This window comes from Xyrauchen texanus, chromosome 44 (genome assembly GCF_025860055.1).
Source record: "Xyrauchen texanus isolate HMW12.3.18 chromosome 44, RBS_HiC_50CHRs, whole genome shotgun sequence".
Lineage (NCBI taxonomy): Eukaryota > Metazoa > Chordata > Actinopteri > Cypriniformes > Catostomidae > Xyrauchen > Xyrauchen texanus.
Window position 1 is genome coordinate 4,473,003 of NC_068319.1, and position 20,480 is coordinate 4,493,482.

The following is a 20,480-nucleotide window of genomic DNA, read 5'->3' on the forward strand; positions in this document are numbered from 1 at the left end:
CTGTTGCTGTAAAAAGCTAAGCGAGCAAAAGATGGCCTGATATCCAAAAGGCATGAAGTTAAAGATTTCTTTCATATTTTAAGCAATTTTACTTATTTATTTCCATCTTTTTACAGTTAAAAACAATAAAAAATTAAAAGGACCCAAGGCAAAAGTTTGGGCACCCTGCATGGTCAGTATTTATTAACACCCCCTTTGGCAAGTATCACAGATTGTAAACGCTTTTCGTGGCCAGAGACTTTCAATACTTGTTTGGGGGATTTTCGCCCATTCTTCCTTGCAAAAGGCTGTGATTCTTGTGCTTCTTTCATGCACTGCTCTTTTCAGGTCTATCCACAAATTTTCGTTGATGTTTAGGTCGGGGACTGTGAGGGCCATGGCAAAATTGTGAACAAGCCATAGCCCTAACAAAGCGAATTAAGGTCTCTTGGGGTGCCCAAACATTTGCATGGTGCTCCTTTCCTTTTTTTTCACTCAAAAATGGTGCAAAACAACAAATAATACACTTATCTTGCTAAAAATGTTGGGGAAAAAAAAAAGTTTCATCTTTAACTTTATGCCTTTTGGAGATCAATTCATCTTCTACTCACTTAACGATTCACAGCAACAGATATTTTGGCCAGGGGTGCCCAAACTTTTGTATGCCACTGTATGATACATTACATGGCAAACTTATATAGTGGATGTTATTTATTAAGTCTCCAAATAAGATGCACAAACCTTAAAGTTTATCGAATAGAGTCCAGTATAAAATCAGTTTGACTTTTCTTTATTCTTGCCGTGTTTACACTCAAGAAGATTGGCTACATGTGATCAACATATTTATTTCTCAAAAGAGTTTCTGATATATTTTAACCTTGTATATGTACAAGTGCTTTTCGCAATATCTCAAAATGTACATTTAATGTGTTATTTTGTACATGTGTACTGTATATTACTTCCAGCATAACTTGTAATATCTTATAACCACTTAAAAACATCTTATGGATGTTTATAAAAAGACATTGCATTTGTCTCTTAAAGCATTCCTATTATACAGTATATATTACAAATATATATAATGCATTATAACTCCTGCAGATACAATTGGATGTTGCTTGTGTTATTATGCATTATAATCTAAAGGTATAACTATGAATAGTTAAGTATTATAACGTATAACAATTGTGGTTACAATTATTTATGATAAGTTATTATATATTATAATGTGTATTATGAGACATTACAAATGCATTATAGCACCTTTGCAAAGTACTATAAATATGGGCTTGAGGGCTTCATAGAAAGTGTTACCAAAAAATACTAAAAACACAGAGATGCAGCAGAACAGTCAAAGACGTCCATCTAGTGCATGTTTACACTGAAAAACAATTTAAAAAAACAGATGCAAAAAATCTATGTTTTGTGAACAGCCCCTTACACTCAAAGTCAACCTACGAATGGCTGGCTTCTAGTCGTCTCCACATTCAATTAGAAAAGGTATAAAAGTACAGTATTTTATCAGCACAAAAAATACACACTTCACCTTTAAATTCAATTCCACTAGTTCCACATTGGTTCCACATTTTAGGAAGTCACAAAACTAGAGACAAGCCCAAATCAGAGAGTTGATCTCAAAGTGTACACACAAACACAGATCATGTTAGCAAACAGAAATGAGGCCACGCAACCCACAGAGGCGGACACACAGGAAGGGGACATTACGGCAAGAAGGATGCAAGAAACCAGGAATGGCTACACACACTCAGCGGGGGCCTGCATGGCCTGCCAGTTGAGCACAGGGACGGGAATGGAAGTCTCGCTGATGCCATCCTGATAGCGCTGGGCAGCACAGATCCCACTCTCCAACAGGAGGTGAGGGGAATTCTGGATGGTTTCCACTGCGGCATGAGAGACGTGGAGACATGAGAGCGTGACGGGAAGGGAGAGAGACAAGAAAAAAAGAAACAGGAAAATAAAGACAAATAACAGATACAGAAATGAGATGATACAAGACACAAAAACCAACACAAACATGTAATCACATGTAGCCCTGTTTCCACCTGGCATTAAAATCTGTTTCAGCTTATCTGATTACAAGTGGACAGGGCAAATAAACAAGCATAATATAGGGATGTGCTGCTACACTTGTATATCAATATATCGCAAAACGTTCTTTTAACGATATTGTATCTATACTTTAGATCAATATCACGTAACTTTTTTTAAATTCATCTATTTATGTATTCATCTCACGTCAAACATTACAATAATATGAAGAAGGTGTAAATGCTACTGCATCCTGATGTGTCCTGCACAACATTGAAGGACTGCTCACCTGTCACTCAACCACTGCAGAAAACAAATGTAATCAAATTACCTTCTGCTCAAAACATTTGGAAAAGCGCATACATATACATGCATTTCTTTGAATATTGAAGAAATCTGGTTGCAATCTGGTCTCATTAGACACCCGGTGTAATCAGTCGGATCATCCGAGAACAATATTAACAGGAGGTATAATTGTTGGTTAATAAACCCCCTGGTCTTACCAAGCAGGGCCGATTGGCCGTCACCGAGAGGGAAGCGCTGGTAGCGGGGCACGCTGAACGGAGGCAGCAGGTGAAAACGCTTCTCCAGCAGGGGCTCCAGACGTGAGGCGGAGGGGTCCGCCGGATGAAACAAGTTATACACCTGCTGGCACGCTGGACGGAGATGAGCCACTGAAAACAGAAAGCCAGGAAAGCTTACATTACATTTCAGGGTCTGTCAAACTTTATGCCAGAACAAATATAATTTAAATATTTAAAAAAACATCACATTACTAATTGCCGTCTGGTGTTATCGCAATCTAGTAGCATTTTCATATATCAGATTTTATAATATACTGTTTATCAAAAACTAAAATTGAATTGTGTTAATTAGGGTGGGCGATATGTAAAATATTATTTTGGCGATAATTGCCTTAAAAAAATATCGCGATATCCGATTACATCATTAACTCACCTGCTGAGGGCCGGTGGAGTTGTGTTCACAGTGCATGCTAACCGCATTGAAGTAAAGTGAAGTAAATTAACAGCACCTCCTGAGATGATCGGAGATCATTTGCAGAATTTTCGTAGACGACAGTATTCTTGCAAACAGTTTTAAGATGAATGACACGGAGAAAAAGAGTGAAAACTCTTTACATGCGATTGTTCCACGAGACTGGTTCCAGCTCGAGCTGCACACATCTGAACAAACAGCGAATCAGACACAAACAGTAGCTACGTGTCCATCCAAGCTGTGTAAATCAGAATATGGCAAAAACAATGTGTGGATAAAGCCGTGTTTCCATCCCTAGCATTCAAAAGAACACAATCGGCACTACCGGGAAATTGCATTGACTATGTGGCTCTTTTATTATTATCGCGGATGCACAGACAAAGCACATTAATAACTCGAATCATGACTGGAAATGACAGGGTCTCACACAGTTTTGGGACCTCCAAGATCTCTGGTAGTGTGTATCTATAAGATATTCTTTAAAAGATTTCAATAAACCTGCTCTTTGGGGAAAAAGTGCAAGTTTGTGTTTAACTTATTTGCTCTGCAAACTTTGACGCTTTGGATTTTGCATTCCTGTTAAATTCAAAAGGAGTTTATTTGGTAAATGTGTTTCCATCATTGTATATACGCTTTTCTTCGTATTGATTAAAAAAGTATCCACCTCAAGCGAGTGAATACCTTATTTTATACACATTTTAGAGATTTTATTCGCATCTTGGTGTTTCCATCAAGCAGATATTATGCGATATCCAAAAATGTGCATGAAAAAGCGTTGATGGAAACAGCTATTGACTGCTTTTCTTTTGTCTGTTCTTTAAAATGTAATAAAGTGTGATTCTTCAAGCACATGTCTTTGTGACTAACAGCATTTCTTGTCATGTGTCACTCCGAGACGTCTTGCAGCAGGTCGCCCGCCTGAGGGTAAATGAGCAAAATGACCACGCACGAAATGCATTTGGACAAGGAGCTTGCAAACTGGATTCAGCCTCGTTGCATTTGCCAGGTGCTTGTTTCACGCCCTGGCCACAGTTTAATATATTTGGCAAATTCCCAGATCCATGGTTTTGCCATTTCCCGATATTGTCGATCATGTCTGTCCGGAATCGGGATCTTTGTAAGACATCGTCGATATATGATTACATCGTCCTATCGCCCAGCCCTAGTGGTCATTTGTATTTTGTTTTAGTTAGTTTGAATTATGAAAATATATTTAGTTAATTTATTTTTACAACTGTACAATAAAGGATTCAATTAGTTTTCAAAAGTGTTGAAGAAATCGCTATGAAATCAATAGGCAGTCTCAGCCGTCTGTGCATGCGATGAGATAAGACACATAATACAGTATACCATTATATTAGCCTTCTTTGATAAGAATAATTGTAATGGCAATAGAAAGATGACATGCTCTGATTAAACAGATTATTTAAGAAGAAATATGTGAGTAATGTGATCACACAGTTTAAATGTGCATTATTAAATAATTAAAATATGGTTAAAAGAGGGATTCCCTCCCTCTCTCTCTCTCTCCATCCTCCTCCTCCTTTTCTTTATTCCTCCAATGGCTGGTTCAAATCAGCTCGCCTATAGTCTTTTCACAAGGCAGTAACAAATTGCATGATGCATAATGGCAGTAAGGCTACAAGTACACAGTACTTTGAACTAACCAGATGATCTATTCATATTTAGAAAGGTCTATGAGTAGTTCAATACTGATGCCCATCATTATAATCCTGATCTGTGTGTATTTGTTCAATTTCCAGCCAAAAAAACATTAGTCGCTTATGATTCACATTACATGCAATTATTGCATCACTTTCATTATCTCTATGATTGAGCATCAGCACATCTGAAACTCAGTCTTACTAAAGCCATAATTATTTCTTTAATTAAATTCTGTAATAAAATGAGGCGCCTCGACAAGGTTACAAACGACTTTCATGTTTGTCAGTATTACCACTTTATTTTCATTTTGAGAAGACAAACACCTTAACACCTTAAGACATACTGGCCAAAGTGATCAGCACCTTTGGACCGGACAGCTCCCGTAATTAAGCACTTAAGTTCAACTTTATAACGAGCGATCTACGTGCTGGTTTGGGAAACAGGCGTTCCTCCATCGTAAAATAATGAGCGACGTTAGTTGAGATGATCGTTAAAGCTTAAGTTGCAACGTTAAATGAAACCCAGCCGATTTCAGTAAATGAAAATTAACGAAAATTTAAGTTTTCATTAACAATAATAACAGCATTTGACTAAATATTTTACAGCAAAAAATCTGTAATTGATTTTTTTTATTTTGGGGTGAACTAGTTCAATGTAAGCTCTGATATTCATACAAGAATAACTGTAAAATGCCATTTTGCACCATTAAATTGAACCTTTTTAATCTTTCTTTGCTCTAAAATAGATTAAAAGAGTCCTCTGTTCAACATGTTCAGTTAATCAGCTTTCCTTGTGTTTGTTTTGCTTAAGATCTACATGCCAGATGTTTATGGAATAACCCGTCAGCATATTGTTTATCTCCTCTGTGACACCAGCCCTTTAAAACAATCTCTCTTGATCTGCCAGCAGCCCAGAACACAAACTGATTTAACTTCCTTTTAGGATAATTAATGTGTAATGCCTTTTAAAAGATTCAACTTGTTTGTGGAGAGATTTGGACATTGGCACAAAAAAAGCGTACAAAATTGAGATTACACACCCCACGTAATCTATCAAATTATGTTACATTTTAAAAGACCTTTTGGCATCAAATCTACACAAGATTTCTGAATGACTTTAATGAGAGTACTTGAGGTTAATGTACCATCTAACGTAGGGACCACAGTCTTCCTCAGCGCAAGGACCAGACCGAGCGGAGAGCCAAAGAGGAAGAAGTCGGACACTTCAAAGTCAAACTTGCCCAGAGGGCCGCCTCCCTCCAGCATGGTACTGCTACTGGATCGTCGCGAACCCGGATCGTTCCGCAAAACACTGGAGTGCAGACTATGTACAGTAAACAATTTACATTTTATTCAACATAACTAACACTATTACTACAAATAAACAAACAAAAGAAATGACTGTGACTCACCTGGACAGGAAGGCCTGGTGCTGTTTAATGGTATCCAGCTCATAGGTCGAAGAGTCGCTGCGTTTCCGTGGCAGCTGTTTTTTGGGGTCGTCTGGGCCGCTGCAGCGTGGAATGTCTATATTACTGCGACTGAGATGACGACTACCCTCCAGAGACAACCCTGACCCCGATCCTGACCCCGAACAGTGAGTGCTGTTTATTATGATTCCTGGTGACAACAGATCATTGTCCTGTTGAGGAAATTAATCAGGAGGTCATAAATAGAGTGAATTCAGGAAAACTGGGCTACTTTTTGGTCATCGAGATTAATTGCAAAAAGTGAACAAATATACTATTAAATATAAAGAAAAAAGTTTAATTGCCAGATCATTTATTGAAATGAATACATGCAGTTCATTTAAATAAAAGTCCATTTGTCTTATTTCATATGTTGTGATTTATTGAAAGGTTCATTAATCATTGTGTGGATGATCAGGCAGGCGCATGTGTGTTTCAGGTGTATTCTCACCTGTACGCTGACTATACTGCCCCGTCGGCTGCTGTTCTGACTCTCTGACACTGTAATGTTACTGCTGCAGAGAGCATCAAATCCCAGAATTCCTCCAACACAGTCACCAATCAGACACACCTGCACACGCACACACACACACACACACACACACAACATCAAGACATTATATACACATACTGTATGCTGGGTATGAATTACAATTTAACTTTGGTAATGTAATTACAAAATGTACATTTCAGAGTAAATCTGAACATTCGGCAGGATTATTGTAAGGCAAGACTTGATATATAGACATCTTAATTTGATTGGAATGTTGATTTCTATGCTTCGGCACTATCGGTTAAAGTGAACATGAAATTATAAATTGACCCCTTTACGTTCTTCAGTCAATTGAAAACACAGTACGTCACATAATGGAAGTAAAATGGCTTGCTAATGCTATGAAAGCTTATTGAATAAAAATATATATTTTTGGGGACCTGGATAGCTCAGCGACGCTGACTTCCACCCCTGGAGTCATGAGTTCGAATCCAGGGCGTGCTGAGTGACTCCAGCCAGGTCTCCTAAGCAACCAAATTGGCCCGGTTGCTAGGGAGGGTAGAGTCACCCAGTTTGAGGAAAGTCACTACGCCATCACGAGGACTTAAGAGCGCATTGGGAATTGGGCATTCCAAATTGGGGAGAAAAGGGGAGAAAAAAATACATATATCTTTTTACGTTTACATGCAAAATAAGACCAAGTGCTATTTAGTAAATAATCAACAATCATACTTTCACAATCCTTTTGGATTAATACATTTCTATGACCTTTTCAGGTGTTTCGGATTATTGAAAATGCTATTTTAATTCAAAACGATTAGCTAATAAATCATTTGAACTGATTTAAGAAGCATTTTGACTAACTTGTTGAAAAGAACGGACTCAAAAAGGATCATTTGCTCACAAATTGAACATCACTATGAGGTTTTGCTCTACACATTTACATGTGGTTTTATACATTTTTAGGGCTGTCAATCGATTAAACGTTTGAATCCAATTAATTTCATGATATGCCCTTCAAATAATAATAATTCAATTTATAATAATTACAATATTTATAAACGGTTATATTTAAATAATATATATATATATATATATATATATATATATATATATATATATACACACACACACACACACACACAATAATTTAGAAAATAACCTTTTCTGTCACAGACAAGTACAGCATTGATAAGAAAAAAACAAAAAGTGGCTTTAGAATCCAATATATTGTTTATTTCCATATTATTGAACACAAGCCAATCACCTGCCTACAGTTCACATCAATTCATTTTGCATCTTAATTAAATCAATTTGTCCAAAATAGATTTATTATCAGGGATATCTAAGGACGTGTCAATGTACATGTGTCAGACAGACGTCTCTGAAGCGTCTCACTTTGGTTGTGCTGTGTTATAAACAGTGTTTTTAGGTTGCTGTGTCAAGGTAAATGTAGTTTGAAACAGAAAAACGCATCGTGAGAACCCTGCATCAAAATATGCACTTCCTCAAGCTGTTTGAATGCAAGAACGCATTCTCATCTTGTTCTGTTAATAGAGTCAAGCAAGCCTGAGTTTGGTTTGTTCTCTGTATAAGCTGCACGTTGCCTATACAGCTGGAGTTTTGCTTACTGCCCCCTGCTGAAAACAGGTGGTCCTTCAAGCTTGAATTGCTCTGATGGTTGGAATTATCCTTATTATGGTCAAGGGGCATGATTCATTTTTTAACGCGCTATTTTGTATATAATTTGTTGCACTGCATTAACCCCTTAAATCGAAAGCCCTATTAATTTCCATAAATTTTCCAGGCCTGGAAAACTGATATTTCACAGGTTTTCTATAACCGATGGCACTCTGTTAAGAGCACATTTATAGTGCACATCCGTATTAAAATATATTTTTACAACCAGCATACTCAAACTAACAGCATTTTATGGGCACAACATTTTCCCATTGCTCAGATCTGTAAATAAAAGCAACTAAAATAAACACAAAGCACTGACTTGGCCTGTGAAAGTGGCCCCCTCCAGGGATTTGATGAAGTCACCATAGACCTGATTGGCTCGCACTATGGCCGTTGCCACGGCGTCCTGGTACTGTGGCGCAGAAGTGGCCAATAGGGGCAGAGCGGCCAGAGGGATGTGATCCTGACTGTTGGACAGACAGCCTTCATCATAGCTGTAAGGACTCAAACTGTGACAAGGGCACATGGAACAGAGAGCAGACTGGGTTATTACAAGACAGAAGCATTTAACGCTGAATTAGTGCCTGAACGTAAAAACAGATGGACACTAGTTTAGGTGACCAGTTTGATTTACCTACCAGTCGTGGGAAAGCCATTTTAAATGTGTAGCTTGTAGCTTGACAAAACTACAGTCATGGACTATTTTCAGAATAGTATACTACATTTGCATAAACTTGGGAAGAAAAAAACAGAGACAGGGCGGCACGGTGGCTCAGGGTGTAGCACTGTCGACTCACAACAAGAATGTCCCAGGAGCGAGTCCAGGCTCACCCAGGGCCTTTCTGTGTGGAGATAGCACGTTCTCCCCATGTTTGCGTGGGTTTCCTCCGGGTGCTCCGGTTTCCCCCACAGTACAAAAACATGCAGGAAATTCTAGGTGAGTGTGAATGTGTATGTCTGTGTGTCCCTGTTATGGTCTGGCCACCTGTCCACCTTCAGCCTGAGACAGCTGGGATTGGCTCCAGCACTACCCGTGACCCTACATGGGACAAGCGGCTATAGAAGATGGATGGACAAGCGAAAACGGTAATCGGCCGATGTTGATAATCGCAAAAAGCCCAAATATCTGCCGATTAATCAGCCTGACCGATATATCAGCCTATCACTAGTTAACAATTTCGTTTAGATAACCATTTTTAAAGTAAACCACTATTTTTTGGAAATCTATTTGATTTGAAAACTACAGTTGAGCTACTAAAATCTTAGTTAAGATTGTAGAGTTTCTACTTTTAGTTATTTCCACTACTACTGCTACTTACTGACTGGGCTTTGGATCAAGTTTGTGTGCGTGTTTATACTCACTTTGACACTAGAGAGAAAGCCTCCACACACACAGCCGGACACGGCACCAGGCGTATGGCAATGCGGCCCAAAGCAGCCGGATAATGAACCCTCATCACAGCATCAAATGCACTGCTAATGGTGTTGACATCACACTGCTTGCTGTTCTGGTCTCCGCTGCCCGTATCTAAGATGTTTCCGCCATGCAGGACCAGGAGGAGGACGTGGATTTTGGAGGGTTGTAAACACTGCTGTGACGAGGAGTCCTGAGAAAATATTTGAATGACTTATTGCAGCATTTCAAATACATTCCCACAACACTAATGACAACGTTCTACTGTATTGTGAAGGACAAATATTACTAAACACGATACAGACAGCAACAGGTGGGGTCAGAAGTTAAAATCACATTCACAAAATTATTTTTAAGCAATAACAAGACTTTTCATGAATGGAATGGTTAAAATACATTTACATTTATGCATTTGGCAGACGCTTTTATCCAAAGCGACTTACAGTGCACTTTTTTTTTTACAGGGACAATCCCCCCCGGAGCAGCCTGGAGTTAAGTGCCTTGCTCAAGGACACAATGGTGGTGGCTGTTGGGATCTAACCAGCAACCTTCTGATTAACAGTTGTGTGCTTTAGCCCACTACGCCACCACCACTCCAAATATTTGTTTACCTACAAATTTCAATACTATTCATATTTACTCACACATGTTGTTCCAAAGCAGTATGAATTTTTTTCTTGAAATCTTAGAAGAATCTTGTTGCAGCTCTTTTACAAACATTGACAGTTCATAGTGACCAGTTTAAAAATACACCAAAAAATGCATAAAAAAGAATGCTAAAAAAATAGTCCATACAAGTCAATTTCGTTAACGTGACTGACGTAAAACGCCACTGTTTCTCGCATTCGTAGAAACTGAATGCTGTGCGGCATTTTTGATTTCTAGACGTGAGCTTTAGTGGATGGAAAGATTATTATTACTGTTGTTTGTTTATTTTTTATCCACTTTTCTCCCAATTTGGAATGTCCAATTCCCACTACTTATTATGTCCTCGTGGTGGCGCGGTTACTCACCTCAATCCGGGTGGTGGAGGACAAGTCTCAGTTGCCTCCGCTTCTGAGAGCGTCAATCTGTGCATCTTATCATGTGGCTCATTGTGCATGACACCGCAGAGACTCACAGCATGTGGAGGCTCATGCTACTCTCCGCGATCCACGCACAACTTACCACGCACCCCAATGAGAGCGAGAATCACTATTCATGACCACAAGGAGGTTACCCCATCTGACTCTACTCTGTGTGTGTGTAATTTATGCTGCAGATCAAAACGTCAACATATTGTCAAGTATTGTTTACCACAGACCTTATTTTACAAATAAGTTTAAAAACCCCATTATATGGTTCACCTACAAATTGACGTCATGGCTGAACAGCTCTATCCCTTGCATAACGACTTTTTGTTATTGGTCTGTTCCTCATACAAAGCTATTGTATGGCATCAGGTGACTTGGAATATGGCACACAAGTCATATGGATTACTTTTATGGTATTTTTTTGCCCTTCAGCTTGACAGTCACTAGTCACTATAAAAAGTGTGCGGTCACTGTTGCAGCTTATAGATGAAGATTATTCCATGACATCCATGGAAAAACCTTAAAGCCACACACTACTTGTCTAAGTGTCTCACAAAATGATGTTTCTGACATCATAATTAGAGGTTAGTACTGGGTAAATATCTGCTAAACTCCATCAAACACATTCTCTAGCAGCAACTCCTACAACAGGAATACGACTTCAACTCTATGTATTTTCTGGCAGGGAACTAAACCACTAATGGTTCTTAACTGATGTTTAAATGGGCGATGTTGTGACTTACAGCTGGGCGTCTGCATGCTCTACGGCTAAGCTTACGGATGGTGGAGCGCCGTGTTGTCTTGGGTCTCTGTGGACCAGATTTAAAGAGCACTGAGATGAAACTCAAATGCCCTCAACTTCTGATTGTTCTTGTCCATGAAACCTTTCACCTTCATGAGAAATTGACCCTATAGCCATATACTGATGTTGTTTCTCAAGTCCTCCTGGAATGTTTCTACAATGTTATGCGTTCAAGTGACATTTGTTGGGAAAAAATTGACAAATAAGGGATCATTCAGACTGAATACATTCTTGTGTTAAAAAAAAGCTGGACAAAGTGCAACGAATGGTACGAATGTGACAAATGGTCTTGAGTCGAATTTTTAAAGTTCCTTTGCCAAAGTGGCCAAAGATGTCCGTCTAGTGCATGTTTACATAGACAAACTATTAAAAACCACGCAGATGTTATTTATGTCAGCATTAAAAAAGCATAGCTGCTCTCGACGTGTGCAGAATGTTTGCTCCATTAGGACAAGTACAGATCAACGCATCAACTGCTGCAGTGAGATCAGACATGGCATTATGCAATGTTTATGCCTTATATGAAAATATACAAAAGTGTAACATACCTCATTGAGGCGTTCCCCGCAGTCCGTCCCAGAAAACTCCATCCCAGATTCTTGATACAAGTCACCTAGAAATACAAATTAAATCTAAAATCAATGCATGTTCTGGAACGCCTCCTGCTTACTTTAGTGTATGTAAATGACAAGTGCTGAAAAATAAGTGTGCAATGATTTTGCAACATTGTGAATATCACAATGATTTTAAGCAACTTATTATTTAACCATCAAATTCCTAAAGACAAAGTCATGCATCTTGTCGTTTAGTTTAGTTTCATGTCTAGTCCTTGTTTCATGACTCAAGTATGAGAGATGTTTTAATAGCACCTCTGATTTAGTGGCAAAATAAATACATATTTTCAGTTTATCCTTCAACACTGTCCATTTCAATTAATCTATTCAAAACTGTGATTCATTTGCACAATCACTTCAAAATATTAATTAAAGTCCTTGTATTGAATTTTACATACGTTTTTTAATGTTTCAGTAAAAATATATGAAGCAAATAATACTGTTTATAGCTGTTTTGATATATTGGTGAATATAAATGAAAATCAGTAAACATGCATCCTTCTGTTCATTTGAGTTAATGTGTGTAAAACAGGCCTTGATTATTTTTAACTTGATTTTTTTATGTATTTTAATTCTTGCATAAAAATTTTTTTTTATCTATTTGGCTACAAAAGCTAAAGCTAAAGTTTTCAGCAGGCAACCGATGGAGTGCGTACTCCAGGTAGGGAATGAGGTTTTGCCCCAAGTGAAGGAGCTCAAGTACCTCGGGGTCTTGTTCACGAGTGAGGGGACAATGGAGCGGGAGGTTGGCCGGAGAATCGGGGCAGCGGGGGCGGTATTGCACTCGCTCTATCGCACCGTTGTCACGAAAAGAGAGCTGAGCCGGAAGGCAAAGCTCTCGATCTACCGGTCAATTTTTGTTCCTACCCTCACCTATGGTCATGAAGGTTGGGTCATGACCGAAAGAACTAGGTCGCGAGTACAAGCGGCCGAAATGGGCTTCCTCAGAAGGGTGGCGGGCTTCTCCCTTAGAGATAGGGTGAGGAGCTCAGTCATCCGTGAGGAGCTCGGAGTAGAGCCGTTGCTCCTTTGCGTTGAAAGGAGTCAGTTGAGGTGGTTTGGGCATCTGGTAAGGATGCCCCCTGGCCGCCTCCCTAGGGAGGTGTTTCAGGCACGTCCAGCTGGGAGGAGGCCTCGGGGAAGACCCAGGACTAGGTGGAGAGATTACATCTCCACACTGGCCTGGGAACGCCTCGGGGTCCCCCAGTCAGAGCTGGTTAATGTGGCTCGGGATAGGGAAGTTTGGGGCCCCCTGCTGGAGCAGCTGCCCCTGTGACCCGACTTCGGATAAGCGGTTGAAGATGGATGGATGGATGGATGGATGGATGGATGGCTACAAAAGCTGTTTAATAGATAAGTTGTGTCCTCTGAATAAAAAAAAAATTTCACCCAAATAATCAAATGGCAAATTTATTTTAAGGCATATCAGAGCAAATATATAAATATGTTTGATAATGAATATCAAGTCTGTGACAAACTGTACAGTACCCAACATTAGAGATTTATTATTACATGGTTTTCATTAGGGCTGCACGATATATCGCATTTATCGAAATATCGTGAATTTACACATGTTGATATGCACATCGCTAGGGCTAGCAAAAATACTTTAAAAAGTAATGCTTATGGCAACGCATATTGCCGAGAATAGAATGGGCGCGCGATTGTCATTGCTGTTTTGTATTTTGCAACATACACTCTGGTGTTCATTCGTGCTTTTTTGTGCTATACTGCATGTCGGAGGATGGGTAGCAACTGCGATCTGTCACACATAGCATTAAAGAGCCTCAAAACAGAATCTATTGTTGGATTTTGTGTTAACGTTTATGTAATTTGAAAGCTAAGACCAAAATAGTGTTTCTCCAAAAACTACTTCCGACTCAAATGATGGGAGTGCGCCACAATTGTGGATATGCGGCTAATATTAAAACAGTATTTATATTGTCACCTTCCTAAAATAATTTCCCAAGTAATTTTTGACAATTTTTTTTTCTTTTGCCTAAATCATCTCCTCATGATGCTGGCCACCTCAGTTTATATACAATTTAGAACAAAAGACAACTATGACTGTGATCTCTGGGACATAAGTTGTTTTTTTCCAAACGATAAAATGTGCAATTATATCTATCAGACAGACAGAGATAATGTCACACATACCCTGGGATTCTTCTGCCTCCGTTGTCTCGATTTTATCCATCAGGTCAGTGGAGCTCCATTTGGTGATCTCCTTGGCAAAGATCTCCTCGTCAGAAAAGTCCTCTGTAAAATAAGGGGTCTGCTTTTAGTAAAAATCACATATTCAAAAATATATTTTTATACTGAGGTTCTCCGGGTTTCCACAGCTTTTGAACAACACATTTTTATGATTTTCTCATGATTTAAAAGTCGCGTAATTATAAAAAAAATATTTTTAAAAGAAATTGCACTCACAAAGAGCAATTTATAGCCTTAGAAATATTTATTTCTAGAAATATTTTGGAGCAAAACATAACTACAAAAAAACATATCCATGACTTTTTGGGATTTTGTTCTTTTTTTAATGACATAATAACTGATGATCAGGCCTGTAAGTCACTATTTTAAAATCCCCTGATATTCCTGGTGGTGCATGACCGTGAGAACCCTGCGAGGATTAATCCCAAACATTTTAAAGGAATATTTAAAAAGTTCAGGCTCACTTTTATAGTGCTTTTACATGTTGATGGACCTTGACAGTCACAATCACAATCCTGTCATCCCTAATCCTTGTGTTTCACAGATGGAAAATGTAATTCGGGTTTAGAACAACTTGAGGGTAAATAAATGTAGATTTAACATTGCTCTTGCAAAGCAGTATCACTTTTATTTATCCAATTTTTGGACATTTGAAAAAGTAAAAAAATAGGGCTGCAACTAACTATTAATTTTATAATTGATTAATCTAAGGATTATTAGAACGATTATTTGACAATTCGGGTTATTATTGCAATGATTAATCATTCGCTCTTAACCGATTATTCAGCTTGTGCCCTTAATTAAAAGGTTGTATTAATCATGTTTACAAACAATAGAGAGGACAAAATCATCTTTTAAAAATGCCTCTAAATAACATTCACTGAAATAAAGGGGAAAAACTTCTTGTATTTTAATTGTTTAATTAATACAAATTTCACTGCAGAAAATCCTCGTGTTATCAAGTGTTTTTGTCTTGTTTTCCATTAAAAAAAAAAAGACTAAAAATCCTTAAAAACAATTTAATTAAAATTAATTAAATATTATATTCAAAATTTTCCAACTGCAATTTTTTCTTCTGCAGTATAGCTGCTAAAGTAAATTAGTTTTAGATATTTAAATTAGAAAACAAACCAAGACAAATAAAAACATATATTTTTTTTAATTGCATAATGGGCGAAGACTACACCCTCTCATCTTATTGTTAACTTGATTTCGATCCATCTTTAACTTAAACTCTTTAACAAACTCTTTCTTCTTTATAGAGCTGCGTATCACCAATTTTCTTCACTGTAAGATACACAGCGTGACTCATATTATAATTCACTATGTCGCGAGCAATCACTATAAACACAATCTAGCTGCAGCAAGAGTGCGCCAGTGAGGAGCGTCTCCGTGTGAGACAGTGTATCAGCCGGGATACAAGTTTGAAACTCTCTCGTGCTGTTTTTCACACGACTCATATAAGCGGCTCTGACCGCAGAGACAAAAGCCAGTTTCAGAGTTTGTGCTTATTTATACTGTCCGCTTCCTTACTATTTGAACTTTAATAAAGGATGCATTAAATACAGGATATAATGGCACAGTGTTTCCTTTTTAGATGCTCTGACAGGCAAGTTTTGCTCAAGCGGAACAAAGCTACAGCTCCGCTTTATTTCACAACGACAAATTTCTGTTGACAATTTTTGTTGACGTTGTCGATAATGTCGACTAATCTTTTCAGCTCTAGTATATTATTAAAATTATTTTCGTTACAGAAAGCAAACAGAAAATAACAGAGCAATGTCCTAGTGACAAAACATTTATTTAGATGATTTAGACTATTTTTTCGTTATTCAGCACAATAACTATTTTCATTGCATTTTTTAAAATAACACTTTTGATATTTTTAGAAAGAGTGACATGAGCTGAAATAAATGCATTTATTTATGTATATAAAAAAACTTTAGACATGACTTATTTTCTTAGTAATTTATTTTAAAATCAATGATTTTTCTAGTTTCAAAGGGGGTGTGACCAAAACACTGACAGCCACTCACTAAGGGAAGGTTCAAAATGGTCTCTGGTAATTGCCAGCATCCCACAGATGTTATTCATGGATGTTATGTTAAATAATCACACTATCAACTGTCATTGTATGGAAAAGAGCTGCATGAAGATTCTTCAGTATGACTCTGTCATACTAACCTCCTCAAGGTTTAGTATGACATCAGGGTGAGTAACTAAAGCCCAAAATGTAATTACTGGGTGAATAATTCCTTTAGGTCACAGTTGAGCATTACCATGAGCATCAAAGAACTCGTCATCTGTGCTGTCCTCAGAGTCTCTGGCGATGCTCTGCATGCGCCATTCAGAAATACTGTGGCGCGAAGGGCTTCCTGTAGGTGACACACAAGTGATATACAAATAAAATTGAATAATTCCATTCTAGAGTTTGAAATATGAGGTTTTGTGTACTTACCACCCCTTTTGGAGGAGCGTGAAGATCTGGAGGAGGTGGACCATTGCTTGGTCAGCTCTCCTCGCGCCTGTAGAGTGTCTCCCACGCTCCTCGCCGTACCATCTGCTTCGATGGAGCTGTTGGCCTCTTTGGTTTCGAGCTCTTTCTCTGGGCCAGTAACTGAGCCGTTGTTCTCACCGCCCTCTTCATTGCAACTGTACTGCGCCATCTTCTGCGCGAGGGCCAGCTGGGTCTCTAGCTCCAGTTGCCGGATGTCCTCCATGGTAAGACCGTACCACTCGTCCTGCCAGCACCACGCCTGCCGATGAGCCCGGACCATCACCTTCCTCAACCCTGATGGAAAGATACTGGGAGATTAATTCTTACAGTTACACGGACAGGATAGTATTTAAAAGTGCCACTGCACTATGATATCCCGTTCATGGATTTTAAAAATACATTGATATACAAACAATACAACAGGAAATGAAATTGAAAACACAGAGGACCCTGTAGACCCACATGAATGTCAATGTAAGAATGTATGATATCTGATCATTTCACAAGAAAACCTTTTGATGCTCATGATTCAAAAATAGAAAATCTACCTTTTATAAATAAAAAAAAGAAAGTACTTATATATAAATGTTATTAAAATATTTTTGAAAATCATTCAAATGTATACACCCATATACACTCACCTAAAGGATTATTAGGAACACATACTAATACTGTGTTTGACCCCCTTTCGCCTTCAGAACTGCCTTAAATCTACGTGGCATTGATTCAACAAGGTGCTGAAAGCATTCTTTAGAAATGTTGGCCCATATTGATAGGATAGCATCTTGCAGTTGATGGAGATTTGTGGGATGCACATCCAGGGCAAGAAGCTCCCGTTCCACCACATCCCAAAGATGCTCTATTGGGTTGAGATCTGGTGACTGTGGGGGCCATTTTAGTACAGTGAACTCATTGTCATGTTCAAGAAACCAATTTGAAATGATTCGAGCTTTGTGACATGGTGCATTATCCTGCTGGAAGTAGCCATCAGAGGATGGGTACATGGTGGCCATAAAGGGATGGACATGGTCAGAAACAATGCTCAGGTTGGCCGTGGCATTTAAACGATGCCCAATTGGCACTAAGGGGCCTAAAGTGTGCCAAGAAAACATCCCCCACACCATTACACCACCACCACCAGCCTGCACAGTGGTAACAAGGCATGATGGATCCATGTTCTCATTCTGTTTACGCCAAATTCTGACTCTACCATCTGAATGTCTCAACAGAAATCGAGACTCATCAGACCAGGCAACATTTTTCCAGTCTTCAACTGTCCAATTTTGGTGAACTCTTGCAAATTGTAGCCTCTTTTTCCTATTTGTAGTGGAGATGAGTGGTACCCGGTGGGGTCTTCTGCTGTTGTAGCCCATCCGCCTCAAGGTTGTGCGTGTTGTGGCTTCACAAATGCTTTGCTGCATACCTCGGTTGTAACGAGTGGTTATTTCAGGCAAAGTTGCTCTTCTATCAGCTTGAATCAGTCGGTCCATTCTCCTCTGACCTCTAGCATCAACAAGGCATTTTCAGCCCACAGGACTGCCGCATACTGGATGTTTTTCCCTTTTCACACCATTCTTTGTAAACCCTAGAAATGGTTGTGCATGAAAATCCCAGTAACTGAGCAGATTGTGAAATACTCAGACTGGCCCGTCTGGCACCAACAACCATGCCACGCTCAAAATTGCTTAAATCACCTTTCTTTCCCATTCTGACATTCAGTTTGGAGTTCAGGAGATTGTCTTGACCAGGACCACACCCCTAAATGCATTGAAGCAACTGCCATGTGATTGGTTGATTAGATAATTGCATTAATGAGAAATTGAACAGGTGTTCCTAATAATCATTTAGGTGAGTGTATATAATCAATATGTATGGAAATATTATATTATTTTTTTACTTCTTTGTTGCACAATTTGGCATGTTTAATCAAATTAAATCTAAAAAAGTCATTAAATCAAAAACTTTGGTTGAAAATTTTAAAAACATTTCCTTTCTGGAAGAGAGCACCACAATGAGAAAAATAACTAATGAGTTACTTTCCATAAAAATGTAATAATGTACAATAAACAATAATATAAAAAAAGCAGAGGAAAGTAATTTAGTTAGGAAGTAATTGCAATTAATTCAATTTATTTATCGGCACATCTTGTAATTATTTCAATTAAAAAATGTAATCAATTGACAGCCCTAGATGTAACATACTGTAATTGGTTACTTTTAAGAGAAACTTGTTATTTTTTCATGTTAACATTCCCCAAAACTACTAACAACCAAAAAGACCACGCATGCTACATCAAACCAAATAAATAAACAACAGAATTTACACAAACATCTTGGCAATAGTTAATCACAATATTCAAAGTCCGGTAACAGAATATAATCACCAAATATTATTTTTATTTTTTTCGGGAATACATAATACATTAAAGCAGTGTTTCTAAACTGGTGGTTCGCAGGGAAAGAACAATGACGTGGTTCTCCCATTGAAGATATTTCGGCAGCCGTCAAGTGATAGCCTATTTAGGACTGCCGAGTCAGATTTCATGATAATCTCGCCATCAGCTAAAGGCTTCTCATCTGCACTTTCGCACGAGTGTAATGGAACCAGCTCGAGATCATGATCTACTCTTCTCTCTGGTGCACGCGTGCAACAACCGGGCTTCTCTCGATATTGTGGAGCAATAGCCATTGCTTTATAAGTCCGCTCACAATCTATCACATTGCTGTTTCGGCGTGCTAACACTGCAACCTCCACCACCAGTTGAGCCCTGTCCCGCAGGGGAGTAGGCTCCTCGCCCCTGCCTCCTATCTCCGGCAGGACATGACGGTTCCGGGTACAACTACCTCGGACTGCCGGACGGGGCCTACGCCAAAAGAGAGAGACATCACCTCCCGTCTTACATCTGTCAAATAAATGGCATCTCAAACTTCACTCAAGCATGCATGTCTTCCCGATAGAAATGTTTTTACTATGGTGGGTCAACACTTTATTTACTTCTGGTCAATAACTTCTAAAAATTTCTGGTCAATAGCGATAAATGACGATAGATCCTGCACATTTTTATGGAACGTTTTCACACACGCACACACAGAAAAATGAAGTTCCTTTTTTATTTAATGCTACTATGTAAGATTTTTTTTTTTTAGAAATGAAAAATGTTTGTTAATGAGCAAGTACACCAACAATCCGTCGGTTACCTTACCCCGATTCACTATGGTAAGCCTGTAATAATTATTTATATTTTAGAGCTATCGGGATGGATTTGGCGGGAAATTGCATACTTCCGCCAATTGTCCGTGTGTGTTTACGTCATATCCGTAAATAAAAGAAAAATAAGATCCAGCTACTACAGCGCGTGCGGTATTGTGCGGTGACAGTTGTGGTAGCGTTCTGAAGCTGAAAGCTTGTAGCTACAACTGAGCGACATTGACCATGGATCATTCAAAAAGGGAATCCTCTGGCGAATCACCCATTTTCAAAATAAAGAAACCTCGAACCGAAAAGAGTCTACAAGAAAATAGGGAAAGCGACA

The 20,480-nt window shown here is 38.6% G+C and overlaps 1 protein-coding gene across 2 annotated transcripts in view; it reads right to left on the reverse strand.

Moving 5' to 3' along the window:
- LOC127636709 (membrane-associated phosphatidylinositol transfer protein 2-like) overlaps positions 1-20,480 on the reverse strand; it is an 85,846-nt gene that overhangs the window by 16,518 nt on the left and 48,848 nt on the right. Inside the window, exons 6-16 of one of the 2 annotated variants that reach the window (XM_052117393.1) lie at positions 16,909-17,241; positions 16,730-16,825; positions 14,394-14,495; positions 12,171-12,235; positions 9,696-9,940; positions 8,653-8,842; positions 6,609-6,728; positions 6,101-6,330; positions 5,834-6,012; positions 2,532-2,702; positions 1,743-1,880 (exon numbers count right to left, since the gene is read on the reverse strand). In XM_052117393.1, coding sequence (XP_051973353.1) covers positions 1,743-1,880; positions 2,532-2,702; positions 5,834-6,012; positions 6,101-6,330; positions 6,609-6,728; positions 8,653-8,842; positions 9,696-9,940; positions 12,171-12,235; positions 14,394-14,495; positions 16,730-16,825; positions 16,909-17,241 — 1,869 coding nt within the window. The remainder of the gene's footprint in view (positions 1-1,742; positions 1,881-2,531; positions 2,703-5,833; positions 6,013-6,100; positions 6,331-6,608; positions 6,729-8,652; positions 8,843-9,695; positions 9,941-12,170; positions 12,236-14,393; positions 14,496-16,729; positions 16,826-16,908; positions 17,242-20,480) is intronic. The other variant, XM_052117394.1, reaches the window with a different exon arrangement.